Genomic DNA, 24463 nt, shown 5'->3' with positions numbered 1-24463 from the left:
AGCCACGGGATTCAGGCGTTAAATAAGTCGCAGAGTCTCCCCGCAGATGGAGGACATCTGAACGTGTGACAACATCACCGACGCCGAGACATTTCTGGGCTTGCGGCCTAATCACGGGAGCCGATACCTCATTTGATTTGTTGTTAAACGCGTCCCTAAAAATTGCACTCTGCGTTTTCCATCCTCCCTTAGTTCTGTGTTCACCCTCCCTCCGTAGCCTACTCCATTGCAGCTCTCCTCTCCCCTTTTCCTGGAATACTGCATTTATATTCTACTGCGGTGTCGCTTACACAGCCAATCGAGCTCCACCGCAACCTTGAGGTGGAGGCTCTTTTACCCCCCTGCTCGTTTGCTTTCTCTTCGCGGTCTGGAGGATTATCAAGACTCATTTACGATGCTGCTAGAGTTGGCCAGATCTTCACCCTCACGCTGCGTGGCTGAGTTTGCCCAGCCTGTGGAGAAGAAGAGAGAAGGGCAGGGAGAGAAAGCAGCAGAATAGCAGCGACAGAGCTGCAGCAGACTGTGAAGGCGCAAAAGGAAGGAGAGTTGGAAGGCTGTAAGTGCTGGTGGGCGGAGAGGAGGAGGCTGAGCAGCTTCACTCGTCCTTCATAACAAGCACCACAGCACCTTCTCTTTTTTTTTTTTTTTTACAAACGGGGAGACAAAAGGGCTGAGAAATGTGTTTGAGAGGCGCAGTGTAGACTTTCTTTCCAAAGCCTGGAGTCTCATTCTCTCTGGCACTTAAACTGACAGTGACTGCCCACCTGCGCTTGGCTATGTCCGTCCTGAAGTGGAGCAAAACCAGGAAGCGGTCCTCAGACTCCATCTATGACATGCTTCATCTGGTGAGATTATTCCTCCCGTGATTTCTATTCTTTGCGCGCGGATTGCTCCCGTTGCTGCGGCGATGGTGCTCGTCTTATCTATGTAAACTAGATAAAAAGACCTTTTGTTTTCACGCCTCTTCTCGGCTGCTTCAGACAGACCGGGCGACGGGAAGCTGTGAGTCACTGTTGTGTCGCAGAGTTGCCCCATAATCACTGGAGATGCCAAAATAAAGCACAGCGCGGCGGAACTCAGGTCTCTGCGGGTCCGACCCCAGACGACTTGGACTTTGCGTGACTTTGACACTCCACTACTCTCCGTGAGCGCTGTCGTAGTGATTGACTGTTGGGGGACTTTTCCCTCTTGGCACCTCGTGGCTGTGATCTCAAGCTTATGTCAGATTCAGAGGGTAGACACGCAATCTTCTCCCCGCTCCATCAGTGGGTTCATGCTTTGAAAATGTTTTTAATCTATATTTCAGTTGCTGAGGGGATCCATCGTCTCTGGCATCGCACAGTTTTTACCCATTGCAGCCACGTCTCTGATTTACATAATGTTCATTTAATGTGATACTGAAGGCTTTGATCATCCCTCCCCCTTCTCTGTTCTTTCTTTTTACCATGTCATGACTGCCCATGCACCAAAAGCTGCCATGGTGTTAATTAGCCGAGATGGTGAAGACTATGACTGGAGTGTGACCGTCTTACTAGGCTCAATTCATCTGCACAAGCTCAGTTTACAAATGAAGAAGAATCAGGTTTCTTTTTTTGTCACGTTCCTATCATGCATATACGTTTTTCTATTTTTTTTTTTTTGTGCATCAGTTTAAGCTGCACATTTACTATCCCACAACATCTGCTAAAATAATGCAGGTAAACATACAAAGGACTCATAGTAAAGAGTAAAACTTGAGCTATGCGACATCTCACATGTTTTTGTGGATGCTAAAGGAGCAGCTATTAACTTCAACCTCTCATCCGCATGACCCTTTATATAATCAGCAGTAAATTAATTAATTAAAAAAAAAAAAAGGATGGTTTGGTTGGCCACATGCATTTGCTGGGTAACTAAAACATCTTCAGATTCTACAGTGTTCTACTATGTTGCGGCTCTTCCACGAGAAAGAAATTACCACCGGCTGCTTTGGTGTAAAATGCTTTTGTGACCTTAAATTTACAGAAATTACAGCACCTCCTAGTTCATCTGTTGATCTGGGAGCCGCCTGATTATTTTGGGAACATTGTCAAGGGGGACAAATGGCTGTCGTGCCTCACATATGAATGCCAGTTTGATTAGATAACAGGGCCGATAACCACTGTCATTTGCGAAGCTGCACGAGAAGAGCCGTGGCTGCCATTGGGTCTAACGAGATGTCCTCGTTATATATTTTTGTACTTGCCTAGTTTTTTTTTTTCCATCTTATTTTGGTGAATGATGGAAAAGAACATCAAAGCTATGGGTGTTTCTGTCATCTGTCGGGTTGAATTTAGCGTTTCCAAAGAAATTAAGTATGAAATTGAGTTTGTGCATTTCTTTTTATGCTTTCAAAATAAAAAAAAAAAAGTCATTTTGATGCAATGTGTAGGCCGTGAGTGGGTCATATTTTATTTGAGATAAGGAGGAGATCTTAAAATAATAGTGTTCCAACCTCTTGCAGCTGTGGGGAGGGGATATTATTATTTCCCAGAGGAACCTAAAGGCGTGTGAGAATAAATTGCTCCTGTCAAGCCCATAAAAGTCCTTATAATACAAACTTTGTTATTCACTCAGTGATGCCTTTATCTGCAAGGGCTCACCTTTGTTGTGTGTTTTGTGCAACTTTTTCCAGTTAATCTTTGTGTCATGTACTTTTCACATAAGATGCCGCGTGATTTTGATGAATATGTGAATAGCGCTCTTTGTGCTTCCTGTTTGCATTGATCTAAAAAAGCCGAAATGTCATTTTGCTTTTATTGCCGGTGAAGCTGTTGCTGCCTGTTGTGAACAAAGTATTAGTTCAGCCATGTATGCGGCCTCTGAGAGGGGGTCTATTTTAGTCCAAAATGATAGTCTAATGCACATCAGGGCTGGTCGCCATGGCAACCCATACTGTATGTGGACAGACACTGTTGTGTTGTATATTTTGATTCTGTGAAAGAGATGAATCATTACACCACCGATCCGTCGGTGGGAGGAAAACACCAGGGAAAAGAGGGATGTGAGTGAACAAGAAGGAGGTGGGAAGTCATTGTTATGACAGACTGAAAATAGACCAAATTAGTGCAAAAGACTTTTTTTTTTTTTTAGAGCTCCCTCTCTGCCTCTTTCCAGGCTCATTCTGTGCACAGTCATGAACCTGTGCACATCAGGAGGTAGCAAGTGGCACCCGCGTGATAACATTTGAGGTGCTGCTGCTGCTCCTGCTCTGATTGATATTTTATTATTGCTTTTTATAACTTCAGCTTGAAGTCACAAGCCTTGACCAGGATTTAAACTCATCCATCTCTTTTTTTTTTTTGTTTTTTTGCAGAGTACGGAGCAGGTCGCCGCTTTCTGCCGCAGTCTCCATGATATGAATCCCTTGGAGTGTGTGTCCTCTTCGCCGAGCCCGGACTCCCCCTTTCCGCCTCCCGCGACTCCCCGACAGCTCTCCGACGCCGACAAGCTCCGCAAAGTCATCTGTGAACTCGTGGAGACCGAACGCACCTATGTCAAAGTCAGTATCATTCATCTTACTTGTAAGAAGCAGATGGTGTTTTTTGCGAGTGTGCGTGCGTCCACCTGTCCATCGATCAGTGTTTTCGGTCCGTCTCGAGCTGCGTTAGCTCTACGCATTACCTATTCCACATGACCAATCCATATTTATCTCAGTGTCCCAGGGGATATGAGGGGGGACACAGCTGTGCCCTTGCCTGGATATTGCCTAATCTTTTTCTGCCCGGTATAAATACGGCTCAGTGGAATAACTAGGTTAGAGATGGTATATAATAGGATGATGTCGAGGCTGTCTAAAATGTTATACCACATTTTATTGGGGGGCACTGCTATACTTACAAGAGAAATCACATTATGCAAGACTGATGGTGTGTTGCACAACCTTCGGGGGGAGTTTGATTTTTCGTGGGCGGTTTGTTCTAATTACCCAGAGTTCACCAGACATGTGGGTGCATTTGATGTGTCTTAGTGTGGTGTAGTTGCTGCAGACTTCCTGTTCAATTTCTAACGAAATAAGGCAAAATACTGGATTAACTTTAAATTAACTATTAAAAGATAACCGCTGCTGTGCTTAGTCATGTGGAGTAGTGTACTTGTTACCCCTACTGGTCACATATTGTAAGAATTATTTCAAGCTTTTGACTGACGTTCCCAATATTTTCATCTCTGAAACATATTACTGCTACTAATTAACTTCGGCAGTTTGGGCATTAACACTCTGGGATCCTTAGAGTCTCTTTTTACTTTTGTGTGATAAAAGTTGCCACAATAACTTAATAACTGGTACCTGATCCTTTCCTCTTTTCTGTTAAAATACATGCTGAAACGTATACGTTTTCCACCGTGTTCTCTCACTCATGTTTATTTGTACCAAATACGTAATCCTTACGTAAAATACGGCGTATTTTTCCATGTCTGTATTTCACACGGTGACACGGGGCAGACCCGAATCAAACACAATTCGCTCTTATCTTGCAGGATCTTAATTGTCTCATTGGAAGATACTTAACCCCGCTGCAGAAAGAGACCTTCCTCACTCAGGATGAGGTATGTCAAACATTACCCGTGAGCCTTTGAGACACAGCTTGTCCTTTAAATGCCAGCACTGTTGAAATGTTCAAAGAAAAGTGGGTTACATAATCACACGGAGAGTAGCTGTGGATGAGGGGTGGGTGATGACAGAGGAGGAGGAGGAGGAGGAGGAGGGGAGGTTTGCAAAGTGAAGAGACGTTGTACATGCACTTGCAATAATGGAATTCATTTGGTTGTGTTATAATTTGAGGATTTCCACATTTCAACTTTAGCAAGTCACCACAAGTAATGGAGTATTTTGAACAATCAAAGATTCTGTAGAAAGTGGGGAGATTTTATTTTATTTTTTTAATTTATTTATTTTTTTGACATTGCTCAATCATCTTTCTCCTCCAGCTGGACGTACTCTTTGGAAACTTGCCAGAAATGGTGGAGTTCCAAGTTGAGTTTCTCAAGACCCTTGAAGATGGGACCAGACTGGTTCCAGATCTGGAGAAGCTGGAGAGAGTGGATCAGTTTAAGGTACGTTCTAAGAAAAAAAAAAACATCTAAGATATAACCATTAAAAAGCATGTGAAACACCTGTGAACATGTTGTAACTGTGGGTTGTGCAACTCTTTCTCGCAGAAAATCCTCTTCTCGCTGGGAGGTTCTTTCTTGTACTATGCAGACCGTTTTAAAATCTACAGCGCTTTCTGTGCCAGCCACACCAAAGTCCCTAAGGTCCTCGTAAAGGGTGAGTAAATGTGCGCCTGGGTTGACATTCCTCTGAAGCTCAAAGGAGAAAGGAGAGGATGTATTTATCCATCAACCATCTGCCATAAACGGCACGGCTCCATAAATCTGCTCTGCGTACTTGTCAGCCACGCTGTTGACCATCTGACCCCTGCATACTTTCAAGCTGGAGGCTAAAGCTGTGCAACTTCGTATGATGTATAATGAGCAGGGCCGAACAGTCTGTCCTCTAGCTAGTACACCCACTCCCCTTAAGACTTGAGTGCATGGCATTGTTTGCTGCATTTGCGTTCAGTGAGTCAACTGGTTATCTGCCATACGGGTTGGTGAGGAGCTTTTAAGACAAAGTTGTTGCTTTTTTTTTCAGAATTTGTTTCTGCCCCCTGCTCTTAGATAAAAATAGAAAGTCCACTTGATGTCAGTCTACAGAAACCCTAAGCGGCCATGCATTCATACATATTATTTCCTCTGTTTTCCTGTGATACCGAGTTGATTTCTTGAGTTATTTGTTTAATTATTGTGGATTAAAAAGCTTAGTTTTCTTTATGTCGCCAGAAACCTAGGCCACGCACACATGCACGAAAATGACCCGGTTTCCTTGTTCCTTGTTTCCTTCCTCGTTGTGTCGAGTATTTCTCCGTAAATGTCAATTCATTGTGAAACTGCAACTAGTTGTAGAAAAGCTGTAGTACATATCCCAGGCCTGTGCATGGCGATGTTTCTGCTAGAGACCAAAAAAAGAAGAAGAAGAGGTACAGCATGTGCATCACCCTTGCGTACAGTCATTTTAGTGGTGAAGCAGCAGTATATATTGGACCTAGCCACCCAACAAGGGTCAATATCGTCGGGGCTAGAAGGTCGTGGGGGCGAGGGGCAAGACTGGGGAGATGACATCATCGTGTATATATGAGGCTGTTCACACAAATGAAAAAAAAAGCAGGAACCTTGGGCAAGATTTATGCTGTTTCACCCAAAGATCAGATTTGTGTAAATGTGGCCCCAATCGCACACAATAAAGCACAAAACAAACAGCTCACCTTACAGTAGACCTATTACCTCAGGCTATTAAAAAACGTTTTCCCGAGATAATTAACTCAAGATCTCAAGAAAACGGAGGTCGTTTTCCTGAGATAAATAATTGAGATCTCAAGAAAACGGAAGAAATTAACTCACGGGAAAAAGGAAAAAGAATAATATGTGAACACATGGCCGCTTGGGGCTTCCGTACATTCCCACGGCAAGACAACGTGAAAGACACGTTTACCACAGGAAGTTTTTATTAGTCCAAAAATGAATCCAGCTTCAAAGAGAAACAATATTTAGTAGTGTGAGTTGGAGACCACAGCTAAGAATACTTGAGTGAACTATGCAGTGCATGTATGTGTTAATTACACAAACTACAAGTTAAAAAGATTAGTTGTATTGAGTGTTATTTTTGCTCATTCCAGCCAAAACTGACGCTGATTTCAAAGCCTTCCTGGATGAGCGGAACCCCAAGCAACAGCACTCTTCAACCTTGGAATCGTACCTGATCAAGCCCATACAGAGGGTGCTCAAGTATCCCCTCCTCCTGAAGGAGCTCTACTCTCTGACGGACCCAGACAGCGAGGAACACTACCACCTAGACGGTAAGATCTCGTCAAACAGCTCTGGCTGTGGATCTGGGGGATCCATAGACAGCCACAACCACTCAGCTCGGTGTTGGTTTGTCTACAGTTGCCATGAAAGCCATGAACAAGGTTGCCAGCCACATCAACGAGATGCAGAAGATCCACGAGGAGTTTGGAGCAGTGTTTGATCAGCTCATCACCGAGCAGAGCAGTGAAAAGAAAGAGGTACGTTACACAAATACGGCATTTTCTCCGTTCGCTCTACAAAAGGGTACACATGGAGTGACTGTTGAAATTTTGCCAATTAACAGGTTGCTGATCTTTCAATGGGTGACCTGCTGCTCCACAACAGCGTGACTTGGATCAACCCGCCTGCCTCTTTGGGAAAATGGAAGAAAGAACCCCAGTTGGCGACATTTGGTAAGTCAGGGATGATGATGATTGTATAATTAGTATGAGGGGTGTGTGAAAAAAGGCCTTCCGCTCTCTGTGATCAGAATTGATTCGCTTCTGTTAAAACATTTAACATCGACAAAACAAAAAGGTGAAATTAACTGCACGGCATCTGTCAGGTGTACTGTGAGACTAATCTTGCAGTTCTTCAAAAAAAGGCAACAGTTTGGGCGTATATTTGGTTCACTCACAAGATTAAAGTGTTAACATGAATCGGACTGAGTAATGGAGCTGAGCACTGAACTCATTCAACAAACAAGAGCAGATAAGCAACACAACACAAAGCTTTATAATGTGGTTTTATAATGCCATTCATGTGTGTTTCAATCAGTTGGAATAATAGATATATATATATATATATATATATATATATATATACATTCCCTGAGCTGACATTATGTTTTCTGGTTGTCCGTACTTATGCAGACTGATCTGAATGTACGTCTGTTCTTATAAAAAGTGATATCTTAGCAATTTCTGTGGCACAAACTTTTTATTTGAACTCCAGGATAAACTGATTTGAACTGTGTGGTCGAAGCTAATTGGATCTCTCAAAACACATTTTTTTCCCCGTAACTCAAGAATTCATACGCAAGACATGACTAAACTAAACACATAAACGTCCAATAAGTCAAGTGACGCACTAACACTTTTTACAACCTCAAGATCAGTGATAAAAGTCCTTCAGTGTCTTTACTAAATGAGTCTTTAACAGTGTTATGAGTCTAGGGAGACATGGGTGTCCGCCCACTTGACAAGTTGCCAGATGCGTAAAACCACAAGGTCGTCATTTTGGTTTTACTTGATTCTGAACGGAATCAGGACACCAAACGTTTCTTTGATTCGACAGTGTGTTAATTTGACAAGTCAACTGAAGTCTTAAGTAATAACTGACGTTTTCTTTTTCTTCTCCAATGATTTTAGTGTTCAAAACAGCAGTGGTCTTTGTGTGCAAGGAGGGGTCCAAACAGAAGAAGAAAATGGTAGGTTTCCACCCAATACGCAGCACCAAACATATTTTGTTTTGGCATCTTAAAGGCAACATTAAAGGTTTCACATGGATAGTTTCGTTAGGAAATAACCATAACTTCTTTGTTGATTAATGATTGAAGGGTGGCTCCCACCGAGTCTCTGTATCTTCAGAAGAAAAAGACCCCTTCCGGTTCCGTCACATGATTCCAACCGATGCCCTTCAAGTCAGATCTTTGGCTAATGCAGGTAACTATGCCATGAATGTATTATTTCAGACAGTCTAACCACCTGGCTCTGTACACTAGATAACATGTGGGTGTTAATTTCTCTCTTAGATGGCGAGTGCTCTGCTGTGTGTGAAATTGTCCACACAAAGTCAGAGTCAGAGGGCAGGCCAGAGAGGACGTTTCACCTGTGCTGTAGGTGAGGATCTCTCCTACTGACTAGATTGAATTCCACAGCGGATCGGGAGCTCGCCTGCCACTGATACAGTCCTGTCTGCTATCTAATGCTGAGTGACAAACCGATAACGTGCCCTCCTATCTCCTTCAGCTCTCCAGAGAGCAGAAAAGATTTTCTGAAGACGGTCCACTCCATCCTGAGGGAGAAGCACCGCCGGCAGCTCCTCAAAACTGAGAGTTTACCCCTCAACCAGCAGTATGTGCCCTTTGGAGGAAAAAGACTCTGTGCCCTGAAGGGAGCCCGCCCCGCCATAAATAGAGCAGGTAAATGCCAGTCCGGTTGCATTCACCCTGCAGCTCCGAGTGTCCCAATTCCTTCATTACTGACACAGATAGACTCCTTTGATTGAATCTGAGCTCATCATTTTACGGTTTTAACAGCACTGAAATAATAATGTGTGTATGGGGATAAACTGTCTTGCAGTTACAACTCATTGAATCATTTAATGTTTTTTTTATTTGAATTTATAACTAACAGTATCGTAATAAAAGACAGGGTGAATTTTGTCATAACCTGTATTGCTCATGTTTGGTGAATCTTTATAGCAATAATTCACTTAATCATTTCTATCATTTATGATCTGGTTTTTGCAGCATCTGCCCCAACTAGGACTCTAGGCAGGAGGAAGCTGGTTCGCAACCGTTTCACCATAGACACCGACATCGTTTTTGACGGCGAGCCGGAGCAGCAGGACCTCTCTTCACCACAGGAGCCCGATGCGAAACGGCCACAACAAGAGCACGAGCCAGACCAACAGCATCAGCCCGAGTTAGCGGGCGACACAGACCGCTGGGTGGAGGAGCAATTCGACCTGGAAGAATACGAAGACCAGGAAGAGATGAAGGAGACGGACATCCTCAGCGACGACGACGACGAGTTCTGCCCGACGCCGAGGGCTCCGTCCGCCGAGACCGACCTGGAGGCCCCCATCATGGCTCTGTCCCTGGAGGGCGCAGAAACGGAGGAGAGCGAAAGCTTCAAGTCCCCGACGGTCGGCGAGACACCTGACGATGCGAAACTGTCCGACACGGAGCCGCGGGACGCCACAGGTGATCGGAATCAAGCGGAGAAGGACGAGGTCTGGATACGAAGAGAGCGATCCAGCCCGTCCCCAGACTGCGCCACATAAAAGCGCACACCTTAGGCGACTTTACGTCGGCTCCATACAGATAAGTTATCACAAACAATGCATGAGCATTGATGTATCATCGCACAGCTCGTAGAAGATGTATCCTTCTTTACCTTACTTATGCTGAATGCTTTTTTGTACAGGCAAGATCCATTAGTGGAGCAATACAAGAATCCAGAATAAGGGAGCTTTATCCCAAATCAAATGCTGTTACATAAAAGTCAAGTGTAAGCTTTGAGAGATGGTACAATCATGGAGTCTAATCAGTTACGCTGATTGGAACAGTTTGCACATTCGGGGCGGCGCTCTATAGTCCTGCCTGCTGTTGCCAAATTTGGGTATTGTGAGAGCATCAACTTTTGTTTTGTCTGCGTGACCCAGAGATATTATCATAGTAAAAGGGCTGTATATTATTTGTCCTTGAAAAATAGAATAATGAATTGCAAAGGACAGTCTTGTCTCGCATAGTTTACTGTACATTTTTCACATGAATATACACTGACATGTTTTGGGAGCAGATTTCCTTATTAGGTGTAATGTATCATTTTAAGCTCTTGTTTTACAGACATAGCCGTTAGCCTGGAAGATGTTTTGGTGGTTCTCTCGTTACATTTAACAGCAGAATTATGAAATAGCCCCACCCCACCCCCCCACCAACCCGCATCGTGTCACAGAGGAGAGGGGATTTTAATTTAATTTAACACGATCCTGTTTTACTTGAATTTGTATTTGCTGTTTCATGTGTCTTTGTTTACTGTGAAACGTTGAGTTTTTACATTTTTTGCTCTTCAGTATTGTTGCCACGTTCATTCCTGACACTTCCCATGCGCACTCTGTATTGTAGACAATTTACACATCAGCTTCTCGTGTGTTCAAAAAACAAAAACAAAAAGAAAACAAAAGATTGTTCACCGTTAATGGATTTCAAAGCAATGTTTTTATTTATTCCTATGTAGAGTTACTTTGTTAGCAACCACCTACAAGAGTAAACATATTTTTCACTAAGAGAGTCCAAATTTGCTAAGGCAATCAAGGGGAAAGACTTCCAGTACGCCTGAACATGTAGAGAAAGTCATACTTGTAAACAACTCATTGTGCTACTAAGACTGCATTTTTATTACTGTGTGTATATAGAAAATGTATTGATATCATAATAAATACAGTTGTTTCCTACTTATAATTCCAAAGCCTCTCTGCAGTTAATCATTGGTTTTATTCAAGGCACTAATTCACTACCTGCACTACCTTCGGTAAAGCTATTTTGTGACGTCAGAAAAACACAAACGCCCAATGTGGTCAGACACGCCTGGGAACAACCGAACCAAACAGCGGAACAATGAGGAAAACCGAGCGAATGACTTATGTCATAATCATAAAAAAGGGGAAAGGACAAAAGAATGTCTGTAGTCAAAGTTTAATTTGGATTTAAGATAATCTGTTCTTTTTTTTCCATCTTAACCATTGTTTCCATTATTTTTATTGGGAAGCAAAATACAGGTTCAGTACAGATATAACATACTGTGCAAAATAAGGCTTCCTTTAGTTCTATATGTGCAACGAGATTTGAGAACTAATATTAGAGGACGATAAAGCAAAGTGTGACAATAGACAAACTTAAAGACAAATGACATAAAAAAAGTAATCATAATAATAAAACAAACAGATATACTGTATACATATGAAAAGGTGTGCTTATCTATTAGACTCTTGTCGAAGCAGAAGATAATCTAGTCTTAACCATCTTCTGTATTCAAGCCTGTGCACAATCTTACATGGATACATGAAATAATCGCCAAATGATGATAAAAAAATTTAAAAAATCCCGTCAATAAATCAAAGGCCTAGTTTAGGCCGACTTTCGAGTATCGTCTCCAAAACGAGTTCAGACTCTAAACACCAAGCTGGTATTCACTGGAGGGCTATTGTGTTTTAAAGCACTGCTTTTATATTTTCCACCCCCTCAGTTTTCAGAACAGCATTGAACTTCCAGACAATCCAACAGCTGATACCATACGAGGGGAGACACCCGCCCCGTGCAGGAAGTAGGTGGTACGACCGACTGTACTGCCTGTTAACAATGATACTCTTAACAAAAAAAAAAAAAAGAACTCGCACACATTGTCTGTGATTAATAGTCTTTTTTTTTTTCATATGCAAATCACACGCCAAGATGATGATTCGACAATAATGAGAAGCATCTCCTCAGTCTTCTGATTAAAATTCTGTTTTATGCATCATAATTGCAAGTGAAGGGATAATTTGCTAGTGTTTAGTGTAGGTTTTCCTCATTCCCTAGTGCATAGGTCTTTAACAGGGGGGTACGGCAGATGGGTCGCAAAGTGGTTGATTAGACACACACCCACACACACATTTTATATATATATATATATATGTATATATATATACACATACATACATACATATAATATTCAAACAATATTGAACCTGTGTATTATTCGAATAGCTTAATACTGAATGTAAAATACACATACAGTAGGTAGGGGGTCCCTAATCTCTCCTTCAGTTTGGGGTCCTTGGCCTGAAAAACACTGAAGACTCCTGCCCTAGTGGACAAATTCAGTAGAAGAGTCACTTCTCTATCTACAAAATGCTAAAGCTAGTCACGAAAACCATGTCTAAAAATGTGGCGCTTAGCCTTAAAGGTTAGTCTAACCCTTTTAAAAGCAGCAAACAACCTCAACGCCCCCAGTGTTGCGGCTATAGAACACAAGCATCTAAAATCCATCTTCCTCATCCTTCCAGCTGCTGGCAAAGACTAATTACATCAGCGGTTCCGAGCTGACATGGGACCTCAGACGCTATAATCAATGGTTCTCACAGCCTTATCTTCTGAACTCTGTGGACATTCAGTCCCCCCCCACCGCAGCCGCCGCCCTCCCATTCTTGTCAATCACCACCCCCACCACAAAAGCTCAAGCGCCCCTTCAGATAAAAGAGGAAAGATCACAGATGTGAATGACAGGCGGCCGCTATGGGCTAATGTCCTTGCTGTAGAGGCACAGGCGGCTATCTTGCCAGAGATAAAATGTCACAAACTTGATTTATGGGATTCACTCTCTCTGAATAGATACCTCCTGAATCTTTAACCTGAAAACAAACACTGAATTATAAGTGATAGCCGGCAGGAGAATGGAATGAGATTGAAATTTAATTATCTTTCTCAGCAAATAATGCAGTGTATCAGGAATGTGTAATCATACTTGCATACAGCAGGTGGCACACACAGTGTTGGTGCTGTGACTCAGGCAAAATAAGCATTTTACAGGCAAACTGCTGTGACTGTGCGTTATTGTGTGACTAAATGAGTAGCAGTAGTAGTAGAAAAGCAGAAAGATAATTTCCGCATGTGGGATTAATACAGTATAAATGATTAATTATTATTAACTGGCTCTTTACCATTCGTTTAGCTACATCTGTGTCGTGTTTTTTTGCTCAGTAACATATTTCTGGTTAATGTATTACCAGTTCTATCCATCAGCTCTGGGGCTTAGTTTCAAAAGTGCAAATTAAAACAAAAACAAAAAATACTTCCCAGCACAGTGTCGAGGTATTTGACTTTACTGCTATGTGCTCTTCAGCTGGAGTGTATCAGTTTACATTCAAAGCAGAGGAAGACGAGGCGATAGTATCACCCAACAAACTCGTTCAGCAGGCTTTGCAGTTTCTGTTCCTGTCTTGTGAACTCTACTGCGCAGCTTTTCCCTTTTATTTATTTTTGTCTCACCTATTTCCTTTAAGCAGGATGACCAGCAGGGCGTTTTCGATAAGTTAGTGTCTGTGTTCAAGAAGCATAACTGCCTAGATTACTCTGATATCTGCATTTTATTTTTAAGACTAAAAATCTGGTCGGGTTTTTAGTCTCAAAGCAAGTAACAGTTATTTTCAGAAACGCTAGTGCATGGTCTCTCAGAATTAGGGTCATAATATAAACTATACATCAAATTAATAAGAACAAAATAATAGAGTCGCTGGGAAAATACTTAATTAAAACAAGTGGATTATATACACAGACAGAAGGAGCCACAGAGAGAACACATTGACCTGAAGAGACCTCAAGCAGTTCGGATCTAAGACAAATACAAAGAAAATCTGAATTACTTTATTGATCCCGAGGAGAAATTACTTTTGTTCAGAACAAAGAGCAAAATAGGCAGTAAGAATATGTAGATTAAGTAGGCAAATTAGAATAAGAATACACACAAAAAATACATGATTTTTCCCTCACATTTCATTGTTTTCTTTTGTTCTGTAGGAAAACAATGGTATTTGTTCAGTTCACATGTTGGTGTAGACTGGTTGGTCACAATTAAGAAATACTGAAGTTATTTCAAAGACACCAAAACAGAAACCGACTCCTCATAGTCTTGTCATGTGCGTGTCATGCATGACCAGCAACAACGACAACCGATGAATGTTTGTTTGCAGTGTAACAAAAAAAAAAAAAAAAAGTAACCTACATTTGTTTGTCTTTCATTTGTCTCTTCGAGAACCAAACACTGGTGAGGATTAAGGTCAAGTCTAACCAAACCAGTAAGATGACATTACTGACAGAATGATACAATCACAGATTCAGAGCGTTTTTAAACTGAATGGTTGAGCAGCGTTTTCATTACACGAGCAGACGAGAGACGAGGCTGCACTACTCCCTCTTAACCATGAAGGCGAAGCTGGAGATCTTGGCGATGGTCCTGGGCTTCATCGGCCTGTTCGGGACGATAGCAGCCACTGCCATGCCCACCTGGAGGGTGTCCGCCTACATCGGTGCCAACCTCATCGTCATGGAGGACCTCTGGGAGGGCCTGTGGATGGCCTGCTACAGACAAGGCAACATCAGGATGCAGTGCAAGGAATACGACTCGCTGCTGAGCCTCACACCGGAGATACAGGCGGGCAGGGGGCTCATGTGCACCTCCATAGTCCTGGTGTTCCTCGCTCTGCTCATCACAGGATGCGGGATCAAGCGCTGCACCTGCTGCGGCGACAATATGAAGAGCAAGAACATCACGATGGCTTTAGGGGGGTCCTTCTTCCTGTTATCCTTTTTGACCACGCTCATCCCCGTCAGCTGGGTGGGACACACCGTCATCAGAAACTTCTACAACCCAGCGGTGATAGATGCCGAGAAACGGGAGCTGGGGCAGGCACTTTACATTGGCTGGGCCACATCTGCCGTTTTGCTGATCACCGGGATCATCATCCTGGTCAGCTACAACAAGCGCAGCTCAAAGGAAGAACTGCCCTACAGTGAGACATATTATATGGCCGAAAGGAATGAAGAGAAGCAGGACAATGTTAACCTGTCGAGGACGCCGTCCAGTTTTCACAAGCATCAAGAATATGTATAAATCAAATGTACCACACTGCACCGTGCAAATTGCTCTTTGCATATCCTAAACCCTGGTGTGTGCCGAGGATCCAAATCTGGCTGATGAGTGTGCAAATTCTGTCTAAATATATATATTTAACAAATATTATAATGGTAGCTGTGTAAATGACTCATGCACTGTGTTTGTATTGTATTATAAATGTGCAAAGCCTCAACAGATGCCACAAAATATTGTAATATTGTATATGTACAAGAACAATTATTGTATCATGAGAATGTCACCAGTGTTTAATACAACTGTTTTTGGTAATGTCATTTTAATTGTGCCATCATGGGTTAGGTTTCTCAACAGTTAGCTCTCATTTTTAAATACTCAGCTATTTTGATCATTATTTTGGCACTGATGACCAAGAAGCTACATCAACAGACGTGAGAATTAAATATAAATAAAAGGTTGGATTCTGTTTGCTTGCATGACTGTATTTTGTTTTCTTAGTACTTCATTATATATGTGTGTGTGTAATCTCTCTTTTGCATTAAATGTGTGCATGAATTCAGTGTAAGGATTATGTTTATGAACACAAGTTAATGTGTGAGGAGACAGAAACCTTTTCTTTGAGGCAGCGACGAGGTGAGAACTGCTGCTCACGTGCACGGCTCTGAAATCAACCCTCCTCAAGTTTCTGTGCTCGACGCCTTTTAATCGTCTCGCTTTACAAACAACGGGAGCAGGCGGTTTGACGCCCAGTCACCCTATCAGCTTTCACCTTGTTAAACAGCAGCTTCATCACCCACACCCATTAATGTGGTTACATGACAAGACATAAATGGGCACGGACACAGAAAAAACACAAGCAACGACTTCGTGTTTCACATAATAACGTTAATCGTAGAAAAAGTTATCGATTATTGTTAGATTTAAAAAGTGCCCATATTTAATTTGATCGTACTTACTTTTAAACTTCCATGTCTGATGATGTGTTTAAGTGTCTCCTTCCTAAATTTTAATTGAAAGTAAACTTTGATCCACTGAGGCTTTACACAGTGATTTAACCCGTCCTTGATTAAGCGTGATTGCGTTCTACATCAAAAACCACATGACTGATTGTTACCAACAGCAGTTTAAAAACAAGTATCACCCTCTGGTGTGTCCCAATTTATCTGACGACTCTAAATCAGCAGACAACAGAAGTCTGTGTTTCACATAATAAAGTTAATCAAAGCCAATTTGTTTGTTTTTTTAAAAGTTATTGATCACGGTTACATTTAAAATTGCCCATATTTAATTTGATTTTAAAGCTTTAACCAGGCATAGTAATTTTTTAAAAATAATTTAATGTTTAAAGTACATTTTCCAACATCTTGTTTACTATTTGAATTATAATTATATCAAATGGTTCTTCTATGATCCACTGTGGGTTTACATAGAGATTTAAACTGTCCTTGATGAGGTGTGATTGCGTTCTACCTCAAATAAACCACATGACTGATTGCTACCAATGGCAGTTTCATTCGTAGTCAAAACAAGCATCACCCTATGGTGTGTCCCAATTTATCTGATGGCTGTAAAGCAGCCAAACCAGTAATACTGCATTACATCGTTTGCATTTTTTTTGTGGGTGTATAAGTTTCTCGACTCGGTCTTCACCTCAGATTTGTTCCTACAGCTGTGCGAGTAAAAGCCAGAGCTCTACCTTTGGCTGTCCGTGTTAGCCACGATGGCCTCTTACACCGCCTACAGTGGCTATGGCAAGCCGGTCACATCTTACGCAGGCTCTTACTACGACGAGAAGCAGGCCAAGGCCTACGAAGAATACCAAGACTCAGTGTATGAGGAGAAAAAGAGGATTGAGAAGAAGGAGCGCCGGGAAGCCATCTGCTGCGAGGTGGTGGCCCTTGTGATCGGTTTTATTGGACTAATCGGAGTGGCAGCCGTGACAGGGCTGCCGATGTGGAAGGTAACCGCTTTCATTGGGGCCGACATAATTGTGTTTGAAACTCGCTGGGAGGGATTGTGGATGAACTGCTACAGACAAGCCAACATCAGGATGCAGTGCAAGGTGTACGACTCCCTGCTGTTTCTGCCTCCGGACCTCCAGGCTGCCAGGGGTCTGATGTGCAGCGCCGTCGCTCTGACCACCTTTGCCCTCATCGTCGCAGCAGTCGGAATGAAGTGCACCAAAGTGGTGGATCACCGGGCTCGCACCAAGCACATCGTACTTGTTGCCGGCGGCTGCCTCTTCCTCCTGGCGTGCGTCACTACCCTGATCCCCGTATCCTGGACTGGCCATGTTATCATCCGGGATTTCTACAACCCACTGCTGATCGACGCCCAACGCAGGGAGCTCGGGGAGGCTCTTTACATCGGCTGGGTGACCTCAGCTCTGCTTTTCACCGCCGGGGTGATCTTGCTGTGCCGCCACGCTCCTCGCACCCAGGACCCAGATGAGAGGATCGTAGTCAGCAATGCAGGGAATATATACCAACCATATACTTACCAGCCTTACAATTACCAGCCGGCTTACACCTACCAGCCTCAATACTCTCTACCCCCGCCAGGATCCGTAGCCTACACACCCAGCCAGTACTAGACAACGTTGGACTTGTTTATTACACTTAAAAAGAATCTATTGACCACTGAGCCACTGGAAATGGCTCAGATGCTTCCACACCTTCTCAACGGGGGCCGAGTGTATTGCAGAAATTGAAAATTGTTACAGAACGTCGATTGTGTTTTGATCACGATAATCTGCGTTGAATGTCTTAATGTTTTGTTTGCTTTCATATGCTGTACACGCACCAAGTTCTATCCAGACAGTGCATTTTAAACCTGAAGTAACACAACAATTACATATTGATGTCACTGTTTTTACAGTGTCTGTTGTCATGCTCTTTTACTAAACATTATTCACTTTTTTTCAGATGATTTGTGTCCATTTTGTATACACTTTTGTTGTAAATGTACATACTTGTCTTTTCCACTGAAGTAATAAAGCAGATGTAGCTGATAAAGAATTCGCATTGTCTAATTAAATGGGATAAAACTTGCTAAGTCCAGCCACAAGTTCTTGTGTTTGAAATTTTCCAAAACTCCACTGTTTCACTCCCTGGCATGCAAAAGGTAAGTTGTTATCTTGCCTTCCATTGTTCTCCCTGGAAATGCACCTGAACTGGTAAAACAGGCCGTTCACACAGTTCCACCCACAATACAAATGTTACAGGGAATTTAACTTCCACTAAGCCAAAGATGCAACTACCAGTCTCCTCCCAGACAAAAGCTAACAGATGAGGATTACATAATAAAACCGATACCGACAGAACCACATGTATACAGTAGTATTAACTCCATAACATCCGTACAGGAGGCAGTGATGTACAAGTAATTACTCTACTCTCTGTACTCTTTTTTTGTTCTCCCACAGCTAATTGACGCCTACGAAATCTGTAGTTGTAACTGGTAACACATTCACCAAATCTTTTTTATATACACACACAGCTGGTAATAAAGTGGTCAACACTAAAAATTCTTTACATGCTACAAAAGTTTCCCAGTAAAATGAGATCTGAGAAAGTAAACTGAGACTCCGCTGGGACAGTACCACATGTACACAGTAGTATTAACTCCGTAACATCCATACAGGAAGCGGTGATGTACAAGTAATATACTCTGTTTTGTTTCTCCATTACCACGTTAAGCCCCACAGCTGATTGACATCTACGAAATCTGTAGTTGTAACTGGTAATACATTAACCAAATCTTTTTTATATACGCACACAGCCGGTAATAAATTGGCCAAACATTAAAAACTCCCCCTTGTTAATAAATGCCAAAAAACGTTTCCCAGTAAAATACGATCTGAGAATGTAAACTGAGACTTCTGAATAAACAAAGCGGCAGCTTAAACCAGCTCCTGGTGTTGGTGTACAAAGAAAAAAAAAAAAAAAAAGAACACCCGGGGGGTTCTGTTTCCTAGCAACAGGTCGCAATTCCTATTCCCTCCTATTCTTGTTTAGTGCCTGCAGGGAGTTGGCTGTACAGGTGAACATCCAACTTATCCGCTCCTCCTCCCCCTGGATCTGGATGCAAAGCCGCTCCACACAAGATATCTACTGCTCACCTCCGTAGTCACACTGTGTCCACACACTGTTCTACCTATGAGCTTGGATGAGTAGGAAGAGGACAGGATGGCCAACTCAGCACTGGAGATAGTGGGTCTTTTATTATCCCTGATCGGCTTGGTCGGGACGGCGGCGAGCACCGGGATGCCGATGTGGCGGGTCACAGCCTTCATCGGAGAGAACATCATCGTGTTCGAGACCCGCTACGAGGGTCTTTGGATGAACTGCTTCCGGCAGGCCGACATCCGGATGCAGTGCAAGGTGTACGACTCTCTCCTGGCTCTGTCCCCCGACCTTCAGGCAGCGAGGGGGCTCATGTGCTGCGCTCTGGCGCTGGGAGGCCTCGGGGTGCTGATAAGTTTGATAGGGATGCAGTGCACGTCGTGTATTCAGAACAACGACCGGGCCAAGCGGCTGGTCCTCATCATCGCGGGCAGCATGATCATAGGGGCTTGCATCTGCGTCCTCATCCCCGTGTCCTGGACGGGTCATGTCATCATCACCGACTTCTACAACCCCCTTCTGATCGACGCTCAGCGCAGGGAGCTTGGGGAGGCTCTGTACATCGGGTGGGTGTCCGCCGCTTTCTTGTTTGCAGGAGGATGCATGTTTACCTGCTGTAACATACAGTCAGAGGACAAAGACTCCCCGAGGTATCTGTACTCCCGGAACTCAAACTACACGGCGTATCCTCCTCCGCAGCAGCTACAGCCTCAACAGCTGGTTTTTCTTCCCCAACCACAGCCTCAGCCAATGTTGTCCAGACAACCATCAACAAACTACAGCTACCACTCCAGATACCCCTCCGTACGCAGCGGGGTCGCTTATCTGTAAAGTAAGGATGAAATGTAAGGATGCTTAATATAAAAAGTGGCCAGGGCCATGCAGATCATGCATTTCAAGCTGAACTGAAAATGTAAAAATGTACTACGACTGCAAATGATTCCGATTATTTTAAATAACTCACATTATTTGAGGTGTATTTACTATGCGGTTTAATACGTTTCAGTCTATAATTTCAAGATTGCCTGTGTGAACCAACACATCATTTCATTTACTTTGTTTGTGTGAATCAGAATTTTATACCATATTTTTTTTTGGAAGTAAAGTTAGTAATTTTGTATATGTATGTTGTATATAAGGATTTATGCAACCTTGAACCAGTAAGAAATGCGACGTTGTATTTATGTCTAAAACACAGCTCGTTTTTTGGCACATAAGACAGATTTGCATTAGTGGTTAACAGCCATTTCAACCCAATTTTATTCAACATTAACCATGTGCTCCAACGTGTTTTCAAGAATTTTGTGGATCACTGAGGAAAATAACCTTTCACAGGCACCAGTCTCTCATACACATTCAGCTTCTTGGTTTTAACCAGTTTAACCAGTTTTGCCCTCTAATAGACACAATAGACAGGCAGGTGTGTTACAAGGAAATATCCCCTCCCCAAAGACTTATACAGGGAGAAAATGGAAGAAACCAAAGGAAGAGAAGGGGTCAGCCAAGCAACATGGTACATTTACATTATGGAATAATTGTGTGTCTAAAGTTGATGACGCTGTCCCTGTGACGACGTGGAAGATATGAGAATTTGTGTTTGGCACGTTGTCATACACTGACGAAACTGAGCAAATGGCTTAACAAACAGGAGGTTGTTGGTTTAAGTCTGCTCGTTAAAGTTGCTGGACTCATTCCTAGTGTTTACGTTGAAGCCGGAGAGACAACCTGCCAGCATCATCATCATGTGATCCAAATTTGCAAGTTGCTTTGAATGGAATCAAAGAAGGTTTTAGACCAAAAACCACACATGCTGCAATTCCTCATTGGTCTCAAAATAACATTTCTGTCTCTAGGTCACATCATTTCTCTTTCAGTAAGATCATAATCAAACTGTAGGTCAAGTTACAACTGTAACTTCCATTCACAACACATGGAAAGAAATTATATTCACAAAGCCATTCTAATCACCATTTCATACACAAAATATTTGATCATGTAATAGCAATGTTGTCTTTGTTGGGATGTTACATAGAATTTGAACATGGTTCATTTTGTTTTGTTACTATTGAGGTCATCTCTGCTCCCTTGTGGACAATACAAGAACTGCAGAAGCTTTAATGTGCTTCATTGTATTATATGTTCATTTGTATAAAGAATAAAACCGTGGAAAATAATAAAAACATCCTGAAACTGTGAGCCATTTCTCTTGTGTTGCCTTGTTTTGTTTTGTTGACTGCTGATGATACCACTGATATACCACTATTGCTCGAGGAACCATAAACACAAAATAAGCACCTGTCCGCTTTACCTCCATCCCTTTGAGCCAATCAGGTGACCACAGCCCTTTTCCCACAACAAGCTGCCTGTGACAGAAAACAAACTGCGTCAGACCAGAGTCTCGCGGGCTGGACGTGCCATTGACTCTAAAGTCCTGGTTTCTTTCACTGAGATTTTGGACTAAAGGATCAGAATTTATTGTGGATGTGGGCTAATCTAATTTGAATTCAGACACAGCTGGACCCTGGGATACTGAACAATGGTTCAAGGTGTTTCTGAGCTTGCTGCGATGTTCACTGGCCTGATTGGGCTGATCGGCGCAGCGGCTACCACAGGGCTGCCCATGTGGAAGGTAACCGCTTTCATTGGAGCGGATATAATTGTGATGGAAACCCGCTGGGAGGGATTGTGGATGAACTGCTACCGACAGGCCAACATCAGGATGCAGTGCAAGGTGTACGACTCCCTGCTGTTTCTGCCCCCAGAGCTGCAGGCTGCCAGGGGTCTGATGTGCTGTTCTGTGGCCTTGTCTGGACTGGGGCTCCTTGCGGGTCTGGCAGGGATGCAGTGCATTTCCTGTATTCGGGGTAACGACCGGGCTAAGACTATTATCCTAATGGTCGCTGGAGGTATGCAGCTCGCAGCCAGCATCTGCGTCTTTATCCCCGTGTCGTGGACAGGTCACGTAATCATTACGGATTTTTACAATCCTTTGCTAATTGACGCCCAGAAGAGGGAGCTAGGAGAGGCTCTCTACATTGGTTGGGTGACCGGCGCCGTCCTTTTCGCCTCAGGCTTGTTGTTCCTCTGCCGCCGCGTGCCCTCAGACAAAGGCTCATTTGACGTGTACCCACAGGCGAACTTACTCAGTTACAAGACAGTACCAAACAGAGCGAATCTGATGCCGTATCGGCCCATCTCAACCGCTTCCAGCCTTCAGTCAAGTTCATACGGGAGTTCTCTGCAGCACAGCTCTATTGGACACCTGTCAAATGTGCCTCTGCAAAACGTTCCACAGGTGATGACGAATGATGGGACCCTACTCAACCCGCCTGTTGTTTACAACTCAGGTCCGCCTGAAAATACATCACTGTTGTATCAAAGCAGCATGCCTCACCAAGCCTCGATGCAGAGCTCTAATCCCGGAAGCCTGTACGCTTCTGGAAACACCTTGTACGTGAGCCAGAACCCCACTCCTTATTCAATGTCTTATATATCTGGCAACCCCACTGCGTCCTATCAGTCCAGCTTCCATCCAGTTGCACACAGTCCTATTTTCATAGGCTATAAGGCGTCTATAGCCCATCCAGACTCTCACAGCGGGAGCGGTCGAGGTGTTTATATATAAAGAAAAATGCAGAGTGAATTTTTTTGCAGCTAATGAATGAAGACACAAAGCACTGTGCTTTTATACTCAAGGTAATTATGAAGATGAAATTGTGTTCAACTTCTTTCTACTGTCAACACATTCTTATTTGCATTGTGAAAAAAAGACATGGGTTGTGCCAGCTCCCGTTGTTAGAATAAATAAAGGCTAGCCCTGGCATGAGTGTACATAGTCATAATCATCATAACTGTATGTTTGGCATACTTGTAATGATCTGTTCAGTACATTTCCTAATGTGTCAGTTATCGCTGCCTGTTTTTTTTTATGTCCTTTATTATCAAGACGTCTCTGTCCAGTTGCTCATGTGATCAAATAAATTTATCAAAATTAGTAGTTTTTGTAGTTTGTATTAATTGTGATCATTAAATTGACATTTTGAGTTGCAAGTGTTTATTAGCTGGGGGTTTACAAATAAGAGCTACTAAATTAGGCTTGTAGTTATACTTTGATCAGCGACGGCATTAACTTTATGCACAGAGACACATCTTTGCACTGACATAATGGTGCCTCATAGTTTGCACTGCAGTTTTTCACCACTAGATGACACCAGAGAACGTGAAGACAGTCTTCAGACCTGATGAGGCTAAAGGTCAGAGGAATAAAACCCTCTTCCCAGTGTGTTTCACGTGCCTTTCTTTAGATTAAAAACTCTCTTATGAAACTAAATGTCATATTTATTAATAAAGTAAAATGTGAAACTTTTTTTATGCTGAATTTTCAGAAACATCAGAAGCAGGAATGGAAAATTGTGCAAAACTTTAATATCGTCTCTTGAGGACATCCACTGTGACTGGAGAAATCATTCTTAAATATTAGCTTCTAATTTAGCTAATCTGTGCAGAGTCAAATAATAGCAAGATTGCACTAATCTCAAGAAAACCCAGGGGACAGTCCTCCCACTGCTGGGAGACATGAGCTTTGGAGCATCAGTGCTTGTTGCAGATTCAAGTAACTTAGCAGGGAAATCTTTTAACTTCCACACCAAACCTTTCTGCTTCAAGGAATGCATTAAGCAACATGGTTAACGCCAACACATTTTATTTAACTACAAGACTCTATCAGATAAATGGTCTGAGGTAGTTAATCTTCAAGGGAGCGTCACCGACCAGTTTGAAGATTAGATTTGCGTTTCCATCAGGACCGGAGCAAAGATTTAATCATTCCTCGGTGTACCAAAGCAAAGACGTTGTCGAGGTCGAATGTTGCCAGATTTGAAGTTAATCTCCAGGACGTATCCATGTTTGCGGATCAGCGGCTCGGCTGTGCCCTCAATTGAGCGCTTGTATGGGAGGGATGCTCAGCTGTGTTTAAGTCAACCACAGACAGAGCGAGTGACAACGGAAGCAAAGGAGGTTTGATTTCACAATAAAAGCATTCACGTGATGGGTAATTTGTCTCTCAGAGAATGGAAAGATTAT

General features: G+C 42.8%; 5 protein-coding genes across 6 annotated transcripts in view; all 5 read left to right on the top strand.

Moving 5' to 3' along the window:
* The window catches only part of LOC125013167 (rho guanine nucleotide exchange factor TIAM1-like), a 38779-nt gene extending 27680 nt beyond the window's left edge, over positions 1 to 11099 (top strand). For both annotated transcript variants that reach the window (XM_047593553.1, XM_047593552.1), the window contains exons 16-27: positions 3335 to 3520; positions 4498 to 4566; positions 4948 to 5073; positions 5179 to 5287; positions 6735 to 6914; positions 7003 to 7121; positions 7208 to 7316; positions 8274 to 8332; positions 8462 to 8567; positions 8657 to 8744; positions 8874 to 9046; positions 9377 to 11099. In XM_047593553.1, the coding sequence (XP_047449509.1) occupies positions 3335 to 3520; positions 4498 to 4566; positions 4948 to 5073; positions 5179 to 5287; positions 6735 to 6914; positions 7003 to 7121; positions 7208 to 7316; positions 8274 to 8332; positions 8462 to 8567; positions 8657 to 8744; positions 8874 to 9046; positions 9377 to 9912 (1860 nt within the window). In that variant the 3' untranslated portion in view covers positions 9913 to 11099. The remainder of the gene's footprint in view (positions 1 to 3334; positions 3521 to 4497; positions 4567 to 4947; positions 5074 to 5178; positions 5288 to 6734; positions 6915 to 7002; positions 7122 to 7207; positions 7317 to 8273; positions 8333 to 8461; positions 8568 to 8656; positions 8745 to 8873; positions 9047 to 9376) is intronic.
* A 3234-nt stretch (positions 11100 to 14333) lies between these two features.
* Positions 14334 to 15723, top strand: LOC125013643 (claudin-17-like). Its single transcript, XM_047594492.1, has one exon. The coding sequence runs from the start codon at positions 14523 to 14525 to the stop codon at positions 15276 to 15278; it is 756 nt and encodes a 251-aa protein (XP_047450448.1). The 5' UTR covers positions 14334 to 14522; the 3' UTR covers positions 15279 to 15723.
* Positions 15724 to 16904: 1181 nt separating this feature from the next.
* On the top strand, positions 16905 to 18274 carry cldn8.2 (claudin 8.2). Its single transcript, XM_047594913.1, has one exon. It carries the CDS (start codon positions 16978 to 16980, stop codon positions 17848 to 17850), a length of 873 nt encoding a protein of 290 aa, XP_047450869.1. The 5' UTR covers positions 16905 to 16977; the 3' UTR covers positions 17851 to 18274.
* A 177-nt stretch (positions 18275 to 18451) lies between these two features.
* On the top strand, positions 18452 to 21577 carry cldn8.1 (claudin 8.1). Its single transcript, XM_047594914.1, has one exon. It carries the CDS (start codon positions 19445 to 19447, stop codon positions 20210 to 20212), a length of 768 nt encoding a protein of 255 aa, XP_047450870.1. The 5' UTR covers positions 18452 to 19444; the 3' UTR covers positions 20213 to 21577.
* A 197-nt stretch (positions 21578 to 21774) lies between these two features.
* Positions 21775 to 23375, top strand: LOC125013947 (claudin-8-like). The gene has a single exon (XM_047594912.1). The coding sequence runs from the start codon at positions 21918 to 21920 to the stop codon at positions 23004 to 23006; it is 1089 nt and encodes a 362-aa protein (XP_047450868.1). The 5' UTR covers positions 21775 to 21917; the 3' UTR covers positions 23007 to 23375.
* The last annotated feature ends 1088 nt before the right edge of the window (positions 23376 to 24463 follow it).

The sequence above is a fragment of the Mugil cephalus genome, chromosome 9 (assembly GCF_022458985.1).
Source record: "Mugil cephalus isolate CIBA_MC_2020 chromosome 9, CIBA_Mcephalus_1.1, whole genome shotgun sequence".
In the NCBI taxonomy this organism is placed as follows: domain Eukaryota; kingdom Metazoa; phylum Chordata; class Actinopteri; order Mugiliformes; family Mugilidae; genus Mugil; species Mugil cephalus.
This window is presented reverse-complemented; position numbering and strand designations above follow the sequence as displayed.

What these genes read in the sequence shown, in the direction of transcription:
- LOC125013643 (XM_047594492.1), top strand. Translation starts at nt 14,523, where the DNA reads ATGGTTGAGCAGCGTTTTCATTACACGAGCAGACGAGAGACGAGGCTG.
- cldn8.2 (XM_047594913.1), top strand. Translation starts at nt 16,978, where the DNA reads ATGGCCTCTTACACCGCCTACAGTGGCTATGGCAAGCCGGTCACATCT.
- cldn8.1 (XM_047594914.1), top strand. Translation starts at nt 19,445, where the DNA reads ATGGCCAACTCAGCACTGGAGATAGTGGGTCTTTTATTATCCCTGATC.
- LOC125013947 (XM_047594912.1), top strand. Translation starts at nt 21,918, where the DNA reads ATGGTTCAAGGTGTTTCTGAGCTTGCTGCGATGTTCACTGGCCTGATT.